The 16,984-nt window shown below is 39.1% G+C and overlaps 1 protein-coding gene across 4 annotated transcripts in view; it reads left to right on the forward strand.

Moving 5' to 3' along the window:
* ZDHHC14 (zinc finger DHHC-type palmitoyltransferase 14) overlaps positions 1-16,984 on the forward strand; it is a 97,892-nt gene that overhangs the window by 64,580 nt on the left and 16,328 nt on the right. For all 4 annotated transcript variants that reach the window (XM_054969967.1, XM_054969980.1, XM_054969974.1 and 1 more), the window contains exons 5-8: positions 7,429-7,477; positions 12,537-12,639; positions 13,719-13,828; positions 15,372-15,474. In XM_054969967.1, the coding sequence (XP_054825942.1) occupies positions 7,429-7,477; positions 12,537-12,639; positions 13,719-13,828; positions 15,372-15,474 (365 nt within the window). The remainder of the gene's footprint in view (positions 1-7,428; positions 7,478-12,536; positions 12,640-13,718; positions 13,829-15,371; positions 15,475-16,984) is intronic.

Here is a 16,984-nt window from a genome sequence, read left to right on the forward strand (position 1 = left end):
TCTTCTCAGCCGAATTTAAACCATTAATTTTGGTTGAAAAATTTTTTATAGTCTTTCTCTCCATTATGGACGTCCCTTCTTACTACCTTCTTTATTCTTTCTCGGCATTATCTGTGTTTTCAGTCCACTTGTTGAAGCTTTTGTCAGTTCACTTCCCAGTTCTTCTTCTGATGCCATGCAGTAGTCCTGAGTAGAGGTTTCTGGTTCTTTTTCTAGTTTGGGACCTGTTTTGGATTTCTTTTTCTTATAGGCCTGCTCATTCAGTTTTGACCCATGTCTTTCCATAAAGTCTTCCACTTTGAATACTGAATCAGTCTTGTATCTCTGGCCTTCAAAGGTAAAGAGGACACCTTCTGGAGTTAACCATCTAAAGGGAATTGAATTCTGATTGAGGCACTGAGATAAAGATGCATATTCTCTCCTTCTTTGTCTTATCTTCCATGGGATATCTTTCAATATTCTAATCTCTCTTCCCTGCATCTTAAGTGGGTTTTCACATATTGTTTTTAGAATATGGTCCCTAATTAAGCGTCTTGGAAATTTAATATGAACTTTCCTTGGCAAATTATTATTCTTCACATATTCTGAATTCAGGTCAGTTTCTTTCATAGTTCCTTCAGTTTCAGCTTCTATCACTTCCGCCAACAGCTCTGCCATCACCCTCTTCAGATCCTCTCCTCGTTTTCCCAGTATATTCTGGAATCTTAATATATATGCTGATCTTTCCATCTCAAGCATGCTTACAGAGTTCCACGTAACCTTTTGCTGTAAGTCTATCACATCTAATCTTTGTGTGGCAGCCTCTGCCTTCAAGTCTGCTGCTTTAATTTGTTCAATCATATCCTGTATTGCCTGTTTATTTTCAACAAGCTGGGATTGAAAGTCATTCATTTTACCCTTCAGCTCCATGACTTCTGTGTTCAAGTTCTTAATTTGGTCCACCGCTTGACCTAAAGTATTTTGTATTTGACCCATAGTTGCTTGTAGCATAGATTGCAAATTATTCTGCATTTCTACCATCATATACTGTGGCATCATCATTGCCCCTGGTTTATGTACTGGGGATGTGCTTGTAAACGAGGGGGGTTGGCTTTTTGCCTGGTTTACTCATCTTCCCTTATTTTTATCAATTTTTATCGATTTATATAAACCAATTTACATAAACGAGTAATTATTCAAAACAAGCCACCAAATACTATTATTCTATTCACTCAAGTATTACAACTAAATCACCAGATGAGAGAAACTATATAATGTAATAAAAAATACATCACAACATTCAAATCATAATCTCGTAAGTCAATTCCCCCCTCCCATCATCATCATTATCTTCTTCTGCTTCTGTTTCTTCTTCCGGACAAGCTTCCAGCCATTGAAAAAAAAACTTCTTTATCTATACTCCATTCCGTCACAGATACAACAAAATTTGCCAGTAGAAATTGTAATCCGACACTGAAATATGGTGGAAACAGCTAGTAGTCCTTCAGAAAAATTTCTTCTCACAGTATTCCCTTCCAGAAGTAATCTTTACAAACTTATTATCATTAAGCTTCTTTGGAGGGTTTCCCCTCGACTGTTACCGAGGAGAGCTACTTCAAAAGACATTCCCAAGCTTCAGGGGCTTCCTCCAAAAACCACCTTAGAGTCCAGTAGCATCTGGGCCCCTCCAGACAGGGCAGGTCAGCTGTATCTTGGGGAGGTCTCCCCAGGCACAACTGTAGCTTGCTGCTGCAATTCCGGAACTCTTTCCTTGCATCTTTGCAATGCAGTAATATATTCCAATGGAGCCACTGTAAGTCAATGGACATTCGTGTCTCCCAACATACCCAATGGGCCTTCAAGCCTCTCCCATTGTTTCCAATGGCCATTCTTGTCATTTCAGAACACACCCAGCCCCATGCCTGTCTCTAAGGAGCTGCCTTTCTGAAACTTGGGAAGCTGATCCTAAGTACTAGGAGTTGTAAGTGTGACACTTGCTGAGTCCTGCTGCCTTTCTGATTTGGAGGTTGTGCATGGGGGTTGGGCAAGCACCTTCAGTGTAACTCCCCCTCCACAGGGCAGGCCTCCTCTCGAGGCAGGCACTTCTGTTGGGGTGCAGCAAATCTGATCACAGGGATATTTCTGCCCTGGGCACCCACTCTCTGCAGGGAGGAGGAGTAGCATTGGCAGCTGGTGATGGCAAATGTGGCCTGGCTTGTGGAGTGGCTAATCCTTTCCCTACCTTTCACGGCACTGTCAACTGCAGCCGTCCTGCAATTGGTGGATTTTGCAGGTGTTGCCAGGGCAACTAACCTATAAAGCCCTATGTGGACTAGGACCATATGTGTCCCAGAGGACGCTCCAATCAGGAGATAAACAACTATTGGTGGTCCCTTGCCCCAGGGAGGCCTGCCTAGCCTCGACCAGAGTCAGGGCCTTTTCAGTCCTGGCTCCAACCTGATGGAACTCTCTGTCTAATGAACCCAGAGCCCAGCAGGATTTACTATCCTTCCACTGGGCCTGCAAGACGGAGATGTTCCGCCAGGTGTATGGTTGGAGCTAAGCTGAGCCTCCACCGGCTGAATAGAGGAGATTGGGCCCCTCCTTGTTGCAGGTATCTACCACTTGGCTCTTTAGGAGATGGTTGGGTGGCAGATTGACTACCTTCCTGCTGCTATCTTGTATCTTTTAAATATTTATACTATATTGTCTGTTTATTGCTGTTTTAAGCTGTTTAAATGTAAATTTTATGGAGATGTTTTTATTGAATGTAATCTGCCCTGAGCCCACCTGTGTGGGGAGGGTGGAATAAAAATTGAAATAAAATAAAATAAAAAACTAAGAAGCATCTTCTGGCCACACATGGCCAAGCTTGCCATGCCAGTGTTGTGCACTTGTGAAAGTCCTGTGGGAGAGAATAAGTGGCACCAGGGTTCTGCGGGTGCCAACATGTTTGCAGAGAGGCAAGACTTAGGACTGCACTGCCAAAAACAAATAAAGGTATACACACACACACAAATTGCTTCCTTAACAGAGCAACTTAAGACAGCAGTCCTAAACTCGGAATCCTACTGAGGTCTCAGAGAGGCTTACTCCCAGAAACTTGTTTTTTAGGATTGCACTCTTTTAGGTATTAGAAACTATCTTATTCTAAAAACATGCTTTATTTATTTAGAGCATTTATGTTCCACCTTTTTACTATATTTAGTACCTTCATTAGATTATTTGCTTTTTGTTATTCCAGAAATAAGGGCCAGTATATACAGAGCTGCTGCATAAGTTCAAGAACCTAACCCAGAAGATCTTCTTGACTTTTTCATTAACCCCATGCTTTTTGACTAACATGCTTTTGAATTTCCTCTTAGTTTCAAAAATATTTGCCACATGATTTAGATTTTTATAGTTCTTGTCCATAGTTACTGAGTTTATATTTGAGCTCAGTTTAAGGCACTAAACTGTATTCTAGATAAGATTGATTTAAAATTCTCTATGGATGAGACTTATTAGGTTTACTGACATTGGCTTAAGCCAGTATAGAGGAGGAGATTCCCGTGGACTACCAATATAGTTTAACAGGGAATTTTATGATGTTATAGGACACCTGCCTTTGAAGTAGCATTTTAGGGCAGGCTGAGATTTGTTTGAAGTTACCACAAAATCAGTTCCAACTGTTGGCAGCATAAACTGATAAGCTATCATTATACGTTTAAGCCCTATTTTGGATCCAAAGAATTCCTTGTGCAAGCAGAAGGCACTTTGGCTCATGCAAGCAGAGGGCGTTACCGTCTTCCTCACTGTCCCCCTCCATGCTCCTGTAAAAGCTGCTCTGCAGAGCCTCACAACCCTCTACCTCCAGAGCCAGTTTTTGGGGATCATGGGTGGTTGTAGACTGGGAAGAGAATTACCAGTCTCAATGCTGTGGGTTCTTTGGTTATAAATCAGTAGAGTGGATCCAGCCATCCTCCAAAGATTCTTCTTCCAGCTTAAGTAGCTCTTCCTCCAACGGAACAGCCCCTTAAGTTGGAGGAAGGCTTCTTAGGCTGGAGAAAGACTTCAAACTCTGCTCAGTGGAATGGATCCATGGTTCTGTATCATAGAGCTTTTTTGGATTATAGCCAACCTAGACCTTTTTTTTTCAACAATTGCATTTAGTTGTTGTGATCCAAAAAGGCTTTATGGGACAATCTATTTTTATGTATTTAAAATTATTCATTATACTTTGTTTCTAAATTTTACTAACCAAAACTAATACATATTTTTGTAGGGTCTTATTCCCAAAAAATGTAAAATGAGTAATTATATCCAAACTATTTAATTTACTGGGAAATTGCTGGGAAATCTGTGATATTAGGATGGATCTTACTCCTATCCAACACTCTACTGAGCAAAGTTTGAAACTTTCCTCAAACTTAAGTGGCCCTTCCTTTGGAGGAAGAGTCACATAAGTTGGAGGAAAGCTCCTTGGAGAATGGTTGGAACCACTCCATCAGGCTGCCATATTTGCAACAATTAGGTAGAAATGAGGCCCTTAATAATGTGAGGGAACTATTGTCTCTAGATTTTTCCTCCTCATAGTAATTGCCCAGTTATACAGTCTAACTTTGGAATTAATAATCTATAGGCACCTGATGTAGTGGCTTCCATCATTCTAACACTCTAATGCATACAATGGAAGCTGCTATGATTAAGCTCTATAAGCTACTAGCATGTACTGCAGATAATTCCTATAAGTGCAAGGAGAAATTGTGTCTAGAATTGCAGCCTTGGACCAGGATCCAAAAACCGGGAAGCAAAGCAAAGCAAATGCATGCATAGATGGAGTTACATAGATGTGTAACTCTTCCAAATGAATGACAAGTTACTGTTTAAACTGCGAAGCAGTTTGTATTTTGAGTATTGAGTGAAAGAATCTCAAAGCCTACATCTGTCTCTCAATATTAATTTTGTGCATCCGAACCTCGTATATATTACTAGCATTTATTAGCAGAAAGGAGGCTTTTGATGTCTAGGAGTTAGTTACAAACTCATTAAGCATTTGTATTAGAATAATACCCTTCCAATGCCGTATTTGCCATCATTTCCCCCTGATACCTTGTATATTAAACAGCTGTTGGAATGACCACTGTACATTTAACATTCACCAATGTGTTGTGTTATTTCTAGTCATGAGTGGGCTTCCTGCATATTGATTCCTAATTGGCTTGGTACCTACAAGCTATTTAGGAGAGCATTTGGAGAAGCACATTTCTTTTTCTGAGAATTCTCTCCCATCTCTTAATGTTGGTGCAGGTACACGTGTCCTATCATTAACAGACTTGCTCAGATTTTGCAAACTGGTGGACATGGCTTCCTGTATTAAGTCAAGCCATCTCATTTTAGGTCTTCCGTTTTTGCTAATGTCTTCCGCTTTTCCTAGCATTATTGTCTTTTCCAGTAAGACTTGTCTTCTTATGATGTGACCAAAGTGCAATAGCCTCAGTTTTGTCATTTTCAGACTTGATTTCATATAGAACCCACTTAGAGGTGAATGATGGATACACATCAGAGTGACATGTTTGCATTCCTTACAGAAAGAGTAAAATAAAAATGTAATGATAATTATGTAATAGTGTGTCAGAGTGACATGTTTGCAACAAATCTCTTCTATGTACTTCCTTGCTAATATACATAGTGAGCAGAGGACTTCTGGTTTTCCATAGCTGTTTACTGAACCATACCTCAGGAATTCAGGCTCCATAAAGACAGAGCATGGACCTGTGAATTAGGGATTCAGTGTTGGCTCTTCAAAATCAAGCCCATCTTACAATCATATCCAGTGGACATTGTAAACAGGTTGGAATTTGGGTCACATTGTGGTATAAATGACAGGATTTCCTGATCCAACAGAAACATTTTTTGTGAGAGAAAGTAAGTTCGTAAACATGTTTAATGGAAAATCAGTTTTTCTTGGCATATTGGGACTAGAGATAGGCACAAACTGGGAAAAATCCGAACCATGTGGTTTGTCACATTTCACAAACCACGAACTTTCATGGACTTGCCCCGATTCGCAAACTGGTTCGTTTGGTTCATGAAAACATCACTTTCACAGCAGCAGGTCTGCAGAATAGGAGTTTGCGCTTCTGTTTTCCCCCTTTTAAATGCCTGCCACTTTTCAGCTGATGGGAGGGGGATCCCCCATCAGCTGAAAAAAGGTGCTGGCTTGAAAGCAGCAATACTTTTCTTGCATGGCAAGAAAAGTGTTGCTGCTTTCAAACTCCAGCTGATTTTTTCAGCTGAGGGGAGGGGCATCCTCCTATCAACTGAGATCCTTTTCTCATGGAGACTTTAAAGCATTTCAATATCAGTTCTGCTTCCCATGTTTGCAAGAGTTTGCTTATTCCCTGCTGGCTTTAATAGCCAGGAAAGGGTTAAATATCTGGTTTTTCCCTTCCTCCTTTGCGGTATGCACATTCTTTTTTTTTTCAAAAGCAAGAAAGGGTTGTTAACATTGTAACATTGCAACATTGTAATCTTACTGCACATTCCTCCTGGCTTTAAAATCCAGGAAAGGATTAAATGGCTCCTTTCCCCTCCCTCCCAGGCATGGTTCAGGCTTTGAAAAAGAGAGAGAGAGAAACAAGTGTTTTTGCACTGCCCTTTGGAAATAAAGTATCTGGGAAGCTGGAAGAGGATGAAGCAGCAGGTTCCCTGCCACTTTGTTTCCAAAGGACTGTGCAAAACACTTGGTTTTTTTCTCTCTTTTTCAAAGCCTGAAACATACCTGGGAGGGAGGGGAAAGGAGCCATTTAACCCTTTCCTGGATTTTAAAGCCAATAGGGAATAAGAAAACTCCTGCAAACATGAGAAGCAGAACAAATAAGTTTCAGTGCAAAAAGGACCTCAGGTGATGGGAGGGGGATGCCCCTCCTCTCAGCAGAAAAAAGCAGCAGGCCCTTTGAAAGCAGCAACACTTTTCTTGCAGGCAAGAAAAGTGTTGCTGCTTTCAAATGCCTCCTATCAGCTGAAAAGCGGCCAGGTGAACACCTCTACTGCAGAAAGCCCATCTTTGGTTGCCTAGGAAATTGATTGATGGTGCTAGGCTGTCTGCAGTGATGAAACGAAAAACGAACCGGCCTAAAGTTTGTCATGGTTCATCAGAAATGGGCTCTGACTAACCACCAGTTCACGAACCGACCCGGGTTGTGACAAACTTTGGTTCATATTTTGGTTCATGCCCATCTCTAATTGGGACAGAAAATAACAGAAGGATAATCAGAAGTCTTATTTGCTGGAAACTATGCAGGCATCATCTGGTCTTACTGAAAAAGTATCAGCATATTTTTGCTGAGTACTTTTAACATAATTTAACATTTAGCAATGTGTCCTGAAATTCTGAAAATCTGATTTTGACATTTTTTTCATGAGGGTAAAATATATTATTTAATCTTTACATTTTTCTTTTCACAGGATCTCAGAAAACAGGGTTCTTAAGTGCACTCAAGGACAGTCCTGCAAGATATCCTTTCACTGAAATGCATTTGCATTCATAATGTTGTGTTCATTTTAAAGGAACTGATGTTTGTGTAATGTAAAAACTAGCTGAATAAGCTACAGAAGATCCCAAATTCAGCTTTAGTCTCTGCCATTAACAGTGCAATCCTAACATCAGTTATACCCTTCTAAGTCCATTGAAGATGATGGGCTTAGAAGGATATATCTCTGTTTGAATGGCACTGAAAATCACTAAGCTAAGACTTTCTCACTAAGCTGAGACTTTCTGCAGTATGGGAATAATACTGGCCTATATCATAGTTATTAAGAATTACAACACTTAATACAATGTATGTTAAATGTGTTGCATACTGAGAGCTGTATCAATGCTGGGTACTGTTAGACAGTGCCAGACATATCTGAATTTGGTTTTGACAGCCATACAGATACTGAAGTGAGATGAAGCTTAGGTGCGTTGGTAAAATCAGAGATAGTGGCTGTCTTAAACAGCATGGGAATTTAATAGCCATGTCACATTTATAGACTTGTGTGTCATAGTTTAACCATTTTCTGTTCAAATGTGAAACAGCTATATAATGTATCATTCAGTTTGAGCAAGAAAGTTATGACGGATCAGAAGTTTTAAAAGGTTTATAGAATTAAACTTATTTACAAAAGCAACTTTGCATGAAGATAAATATATTTATTTAGAACAAACTTGTACTTCCAAATGTTAGCTTGCCTGTGACTGGTAGCCGTAAATCTGAAAGCAAAATAGAAATTAACCCTCAAGAAAAGGTAGTTTATTATAGAAGTTTGGTGCTATTATTGTAGCTTTTGTCTAACTGTTACTGTTCTTTCCTATCCCCACCTCACCACCTCTTTGTTGAACCTGCTACTGTGTTTTGACTAGCAGAGATTAACATATGGATTTGCCGAGATTTTATGTGGTTTGTGAATTTCCAGTGCATGCCAAGTTGCAACAAATGAAAGCAGGATAATGCTAACACCAGGCATTCTTGTGAGAGTTGGAGCACTTCTTTTATGTAGTGCATTTGCAAGTGCTTAGGCTATAATCCTGTTCAAAGCAGTAAGTATCTAAGTACCATTGGTATTAACAGGAGTTGTGCATAAATAATAGTGAGGGTAGTAAGCAACCTAGGCTCTTCAAAACAGAATGTCTGCAGGCTTAACGTCTACCATGTTCAGTTATTTGTGCATTCATCAGGTGCAGATGTGCTAACAAACAAGCACCTCTCTGTTTGAAAGGCTTATGTAAACACACTGTGTTCATAAATAACACAGTAGCCTCCAATTAAAAGAATTACAATCACTTCTAATCGTGTATTAGGATTTTCAGCTCTCTGAAAATGAAAGCCTTTCCATTATTCTAAAATCAATAGGTAATTGATTCCACATTTGTAGCTTATTCTACAGGAACAATTAAGTTTTTATTCATAATTCGCATTGAAGGACATACCAGTTGGAAAAAGAAAATTATCTGGTAGAAGAAACCCTATTTGAATATGTGTTGGATATCTGAATGGTTTGGTTGCTGTTTGGATAATAAAACAGAATAAAATTGCATCATTAGTTAGCAGGGATTCTGGTTTGAGGCAACATAACCTTGTACCATGAACAGAAAATAAACATTCTCTTCAGTTGCTATACAATTTACCAAAGCATGGGTGAAGGAGGTGAGGAGGGACACACACACACACACACCGGTCCTCAGATCCCCAGGGAGAGAGATTCTGGCTGTACACCCAAGAAGATTTAGCCAACTCATAGCAGTGTGTCTGTCTGCTTTGGTCTGTATCTGGCAGAATCTAAACAGTACTTTTTATTTCTTCATCTGTGGTAATTGGCATCTATTCCAAGCCCTAATGGCTGCTTGCATAGGGCCATTTCTTAATACTTAAGGCCTGTTGAGGACATACCCATGAATCTTGTGACATTATCATTTCTTTTGTCATAGACTCTGCTTTGCCACTTCAGGCCAAGTTCATAGTAGAGAATTCCAAGCTCATAAAACGTTGTAACAATAGGCTTTATTAAATGCTTCTGAACTGACACCTAGACATTTTCAAGCCCAAATTTCATCCAATATTTTAGCAATAAAAATAAAATGTTTGACCCATGAGCTGAACTCTACAAAAAGAATGTCATTCCATGTTCTGTAAAGGAAGGAGGAACTTTACCTAACATTTTGAAGCTACATTGGGCTTTCAGTGCTTCTCACGAGAAAAGGGTTATGTGCTGGGCTTTAGGCTGAGGAGGTTGTCATTTTCAGAGGCATATTATTTTCATGTTGCCAATTTCAAGTTCTTGCTTGAGTCCTCTGTTTGAAATTCTTATGTTTGCTCTGCTTTCTCTTTCCCTGTGTAAATTGGTGCCTTGCATATTCATGGCGGCATCAAAACAGCTGTATGAACGGTCCGTTTCGCTTCTTTCCCCCTTTCCCCTACTCACCTATAGTACTTTCAGTTTAAGATTGAAGATGTTGGGAAGGGGGAGAGTGGGTGTAGTTTTGATGCCTTAGCTGAGCATACAGTTCATCAGCCTAATAAAACACACACATTTAACACTTTTATTTAGCCAGTTTACAAACATTTGAAAGACCTAAAAGACAAACAGGCTAGTCTCTGTGCTTCAGCTGTATTGTTGCTGCCTTACTCTTGCTTCCAAGAAAAAAAGTGTTCTTTTGGATACTCAGGAGAAAACTAGATGTGACAGGGTGGATGCTGCCACCATTTTAAATGGATTTAATCCTAATCAGGGTCAAATCCACATTACTCATTCTAAGTCGCATGTTCCCCACATTCCCCACGCAATCCCGAGTGCCGGTCACATTACCTCATTAAACAGATGCATTTCATTCGCATTTCTCCCGAATATGTGGTCACAGGTTTTCAACGGGAGTTTCACGGTGGCCATGAACGGGCCAATGCGCAATTTACGCGGTTTTTTTAAAAACCACCCCCCTTCCTGTCTCTCCGGCCGTTCCGAGAGTTCCTATTGGCTGATTCAACTTGCAAGTGCTCCATAGTCTGCAAAAGACTGTTTTTGACTTCATAGCATTGGATTTATTGATTATGCTGTTTCTGAATCAAATCTGGTAGTTTGAAAAATCATTTTGGGGTGAATCCATCCTCAGAACGGACTCGCGAAACTTCCTTTTTAACTGTTTTTTATTTTTTTTATTTTATATTACTGTAATATCGAAATTACGAAATATCGAAATAATGACACTCCAAGGAAGTGAAACTTCAGTAAAATTCAGGCACTGAACTGTCCTGCATAGGAAATGCCCACGAAAGCTTCCCACATGCTTCCAAATTTCCAAAAAAGAAACGGGAGAGAGCCATCAGTGCTGTCAGTGGGGGAAAGAGAGGCATCATTATCTTCAATGATGTTTCTTTATAAGGCAAGATTGAAATAACGGAAAAGTGTGCTCAAAAAAATTTAAAAAATGGGCGGGGAAAACGGTCCCGCCCAAAAAAGCAGTTTTCGAGCGGCCGTGTGACCAGAGGGACGTGTGAGAAAGACGGATTGGAAGCAGGAATGTGAACGAAGAGGAAAAAATCACGGATTGGAGGCAAACGGAAGATATCCGATAAACATGCGGGTAATGGGTGAATGTGGATTCAACCCAGGCCTGCAGCATGGCGGGCTGAGGCTCTCTGTATGGGGTATGTATGTGGCCATTTTGACACTTGAAAAGGCCGGGGGAGGACATAAGTGCTTCAGCCCCCTTCAGGCCCTATCAGGATCAGGTCCCTGCAGCTTTTTTAAATCCAACAAACGGATGCTATAACATCTAGCTTGGCCTTAGCATCATGAGCCATAGTCTGATATGGGGCGAATGTAGACACAGCAGCACTGCAGATAAAAGATGAGAGGATGGAATCACAGCAAGGCCCTGTGACAAATTGTGCTGTACATAGTGAATTGAAGTCAATGGGCTTAGAAGGATGTAACTCTGTTTATGATAGCACTGTTAATGTACCAAAGGTACTGGGAGAGTTTGAACTCTTAAAACTCCACCCTCTCGGTTGACCTTATTTTTCCAGGATCACATATTAGTTCTATATGTCAAAGTCAATAATGCTTTACAGCTTCAGAAATACTGCTAACTAGATGCAGAGAGTAGAAAATAAACCTTTCTCACACATAACCCTCTCCTAACAGGAGAAGGCAAGATAGGCCAGTGCCAAAGATCTTACACTCTTATTCTCTGATTTTCATACATTCATTCCATTCCCTACCTTTCTAGGGCAGGGGCCTGGAGTGCACAAGCAATGACTAGAAAATGTCATAGCCATACCAGAATTCTCTTTGCTCATACGCATCTTTTGTTAACTTTGAATGGTACAATGTTTATGCTCAGTCTGAAAAGATGGAGAATGTTTAATCTCTGTATTTCAGCTTCATTATTTCTCATGGGAAAATATATAAAGGTAAAAGTTGTAACCATATTATAAAAACCAGTTAGCAGAAGCAATATTTTTTCTCTACCATGTATAATAGTGAGAAGAAATATGATGATGAAAAGGTTTTACTGTCCTTATGAAAATATATTTTCATTCCTTGACACAGCTGCTTATAACTGATATCCTTTCTCATTGGACATTCAGTAACACTTCAAGCAGCAATTACTGCTGCTGCTCTAGTACTGCCTTTGCTGCTACGTCAGAGCATGACTTTAAGTAAGCCTTGTCATTCTTAAGCTTTTATTTCTTTTTCTTTTTACCTGCATGGATTGCCTTTATGAGCTAGGACAAAATGCAAATGTATTTCTGCCCACCAGAATATAAGAAATGCCTCGATAGGTCAGAGCAAAGGGCACTTATAGTGCTATCCTATGCAGAGTTACTTCAGCCTGTGCTCAGTCATTCAAGCATTCTGTCATTTCCAAAGAGAACTCTTCATGTTCACAAAGCTAGTCTAGGTTCTTTGTCCCTGACACTTTTGAACATGAGGTTTCCATTTTACTAACATGACCAAGAGCCATTTTTAAACATCCTATGATGTACTAATAGTAATCACTGACTTCATTTAATCTTTCCTTGACTTTCAATCACTGTGCTGGAAGCTGTGGTGTGTTTCTTCTCCGTTTGGTCCATTGTTGGACTCTCAGGTTTTCATACTTACTTGATCAGCTCCAATCAAACAACAAACGAGGATGTAAGTTTTTAATCAGTATTGTAATTGTTTAATTGTCTCCCACTTCAACATAATGAGCCTTGGAAGTTTTCAGACTTACTCCCTCTTCTCTTGCATGTGGCTCATATATTCAAGATGGTTTCTGACAAACCAGGTTGTCTTTATCTCCAGTTGGACAGAATAACAAACTGTGGTTTTCTCACAAGTTTACAAACCATTATTAAACTATGGTTTGGAATCCTTGTTTTTAGACAAGAGAACAGGCAGCTTTTTGAGAGCTGGCATGGCATAGGGTTAGAGTGTTGGACTAGGACATGGGACAGCCAGGTTTGAATCTCCGCTCTGCCATGGAGGATTGCTGGATGACCTTGGGCTCATCATACCCTCTCAGAACAGGGACTGTCCTCCACCCACAGGTCAAAGAAGTTTATCATTACTATCTTACGAATAAAAATGGACAGTCCTAGATCAGGAACATGGATCTGTCTTTGAGTAAGCAACCTCACCTCCGAGTTTAACCTGCAAGATTGTTATGGGTGTTTTTCCTTATAATATACTGCCAAAAAGTTGTGAAGACATTGTAGAGGAATGAGATACTTTAAGAGGATTGTGTGTGTATGTGCCGTCAAGTTGCAATCAACTTATGGCAAGTCCAGCAAGTCTTTCAAGGCAAATGAGATGCAGAGGTGGTTTGCCAGTGCCTTCCTCTGCAGTGTTTTCCTTGGTGGTTGCCCATCCAAGTAGCGACCCTGCTTAACTTCCAAGATCTGACAAGATCTGCCTTCCCTCCCTTAAGAAGATTACCCAGAGATAAAATATGAAAGTGGAGCTTAGATCTATGACTGAACCCACAGCTCCTAGGAAAACAGATGGGACAGACATAGTTTGCTTTTGGAGGTTATATGAACCACAGTGTGTTAAACTGAGGGGAAAGGAGTAGTGAGATCCAGGGTTCTAAAGAGAATAAATAAAACTAGCAAAATATTTATTCTTGCTGAAATTTTATGTAATTTTATCTTTTTGTAAACCCTCTGGAGAGTTTGAGATGGTACATAATATACCAAAAAGGATAAGTATGCACTGTATTCATTTCTTACCAGATTAAGGGATCTTGGTCCAGTAAAAGAGGTAAAGAGAACTACAATCCATACAGCTATGGCAATATTTTCACTAACTGTTGTTCTGCACTTTGTGGGCCCCTCTCTCCCAGGTAAGGTACATAAAGTGGTTGTTTGCTATTTGGGCTATTTGGGATGAGGGTCCTATTTCCTTGCTTATCAGCTGTCTTATTCTATTGATTGCACTAATTTAAATTGTGTAATCCACCTTGAGTCTCAATGAGAAAGGCGGACAACAAACGAAGCCATTCTAAGTAGAGTTATACCCATTGACTTCAATGGATTTAGAAGGCTGCAAGTCTGTTTAGGATTGCACTGTTCATGTGCAGAACCATGCATATTGGGTAGAAGCACTTCGGACATTTCTTTATTCTTGGTCAGACCTGAAATCATTGTTTAAAGGAAGTAGCAAATTCACATAGGAAAGAAATAACAGAGGTGGTAAATGTTCTTGACGTCTCTAAGAAGTGCTTTTTGGCAAAGCTTTTATTAAAAAACAATGCATGGAAGTCTTTGTTTTTATCTCTCCTATAGTTGTTATAGGTATCATGCAGTCTTTGAATGGTCCACTCACCCATCATGCAGATTTCCAGCTTGCTGCTAATCAGATACTATGTAGGAACATACAGATTAGTTGTGTATCATCTATCCCTCTGCAATGGCAGAAACAATGAATTGGCGGGGGGTGGGGGTTGATAGGTTGTGATTTTTTGGTAGAACACAGTGGTTGCTTTGGTTTTTATAAATTACATTTTAAAATGGCTAGCAATACTTAGAAAAGTTGATAGCCTAAACATAATTGTCCATTGGACAGGAAATTATTTCTCTTCATTATGCACCATAGCTTGAACTAGGGTGGATTGACAGCATGGGCCAAAAACATGATGTTTGGAAGCTGTCTTAAATAGAAGGCAGACTGACGGGGACTACTCAATATGTAACATGGATGTACAGAAATTAGATAAAAATGAGTGCAGTACTCTTGCTGCCTGTTGAATCTACAGCTTCAACAAATATTAGAGTTCCTTTGGAGTTTAAATGAGAAAATAAAACCTATTTGAAGTTAGAATATATAGCCTTTTTACACCATTTTTTCCATTTTAAAAATTTAGCTGTTTCTGGTACATGATCAGACAGCAATTATAGGAAGTTCAGCAAATGAATACATCATAAATCATTGGTAAAAGATCTGCAGCACTTCTTGTTCTTTTATTTTCTGATACAGCTTCACTAACTAGATTAATATCATGCTAGGTTTCTGGGTGGGGAGGTTTCTAAATATTAAGTAGGCACATGTGTACAATGCACCATAGTATCTTTTGGTGAATATTTCTGTTTTATCAGAGAAATTGTCAAGTTGTTACTCTGATAGAACCTTATACCTCTAAATAAATTTTCAAGTCCTTGAGTCTTTTTGAGAAAACGTGAATTATAATTGTTATAAAATAAATAAATTTGAAAGCGACTTACAGATTGAAGCCAGTTTTTCCATGTCATCTATAAATTACATTGCAAAAACTCAAAGGCAGCCCATCTTTTTAACCAAACCCTTAGAAGCAAAGAAAACTTTTACTGTTCACTGAAAAACTGTTCTAATCAAAAATGTTTGTAACAAAACTTTTTATTATCCTATAGTTTGATTGACAGAAGAGGATTTATACAGCCAGATACTCCACAGCTGGCAGCACCCTCAAATGGCATTACAATGTATGGGGCAACACAGTCTCAGAGTAATATGGTAGGAACCATCCCATAATGTTGATTTTAAAAATCCTGTGAATGTTTCCCTTCTCTGCTTTTTTGTGAACTAATCAAGTCACTAAACTAACTGAATGCTGAATGCAGTTGATACTCTCTAATCGGAGAAGCCTTCTCATTAATGTGCTGCAGTAACCTTACGGAGTAAGAAATCAAGATCTTCATAAGCACTTGCGTAAAATTTCCAGTATGAACAACGACTGCTGTTCTGCCTATAGAATCTTGATTATTAAATATTAGGGCAGATTGACATGTATGGGAAGCTTGGCCCTATACTTTATCAGACTATTTGGGGCTCACAGATGAACTCTGGCTATGCTTTGTATTTTTATTCTTTTTTCCATAAGCTGTTGACTGTGCTGTAGTTTGTTACTACTACCTGACACATTTCTGTAAAACTAATTTCATATGAAAAGACATTTTCAAAGACGTCTTTAAATTTATTATGTACATTGAGGTAGCCACTGTAATTGCCTGTTGTGCAGTGCGAAGTAATGTTTTTAAAAACTGTGCCAATGACTCCATTGTGTCTTTGAGAGCAGCACATCTTGATTTCCTGTGCCAACCAGCAGATAATAGCGTAGGGAAACTTCTCAACTGATAATCATTGAGCAACTCATTAAGAGCTGTTCTTCTGCTCTGTACTGGTGTCCAGGATCATGAGGGCTGGACCCAACAGTGTCTTCTCTGAACAGTAGGCAGCAGTAGATCCAGCTCTATATATTTTTGCTTTTGGCTCTGAGGGAGAAGAATAAATGCTAGTCCCAAGCATTCCAGATCTTTGTTTCTTAAAGCAGGTTTTATAGCTGTGGGAATGTTTTTTGTGTCTTGTAAGATTATTATTTTTAGACTTGAGATTCTAAATTTTGTGTCCTTAGAAGGACAATAGCTTTTCAAAATGTGCTTGATTGAGGAACTTGTTAGGAAGATGAATTGTTTAATTTATGATTTTTATATTTGCTAGACTATCTGTTTCTTAAATCAGACGCATATAGGTGGCTTCCAGTATCACTCATATGCTTTTATAACATTTTTCTTGAATCTTTGTTCAGCTACTTTTGACCTTTTTAGCTTTCAGAGCAACTTCAGATGTTCTGAAAATATTTGGGGGGGGTGGAATAAGGGCTGAATTATTGGTTTGCCTTATCTTGATATAAAAGGGTTTTGATAGTCTCTTTTTGGAGTCCACCAGACACATAGAAGAAATTTGTCATTCTGTAGACAGAGATGATGTGTAGACTTTCAAACAAATCTCTAAGAGATTGCCAATAAATTTGTATGTTTAAACTTGGACTTCAAGTGTCAGTTTATTTTAGTGTTCTTTTTGTACATATGACCTTGAGGCATTTTTCATGCTACTGTGTTTTTATGCTTTGCTGGGTGGTTGGATGGAAAAATCACAATATAAAAGTTATGCAAAATTTAGACAGTATATTGAAAATTATACAATCTTATACCACCAATAAGTATATAAACAGTGCAGATATAAA

This window comes from Eublepharis macularius, chromosome 1, assembly GCF_028583425.1.
Source record: "Eublepharis macularius isolate TG4126 chromosome 1, MPM_Emac_v1.0, whole genome shotgun sequence".
In the NCBI taxonomy this organism is placed as follows: Eukaryota; Metazoa; Chordata; class Lepidosauria; order Squamata; family Eublepharidae; genus Eublepharis; species Eublepharis macularius.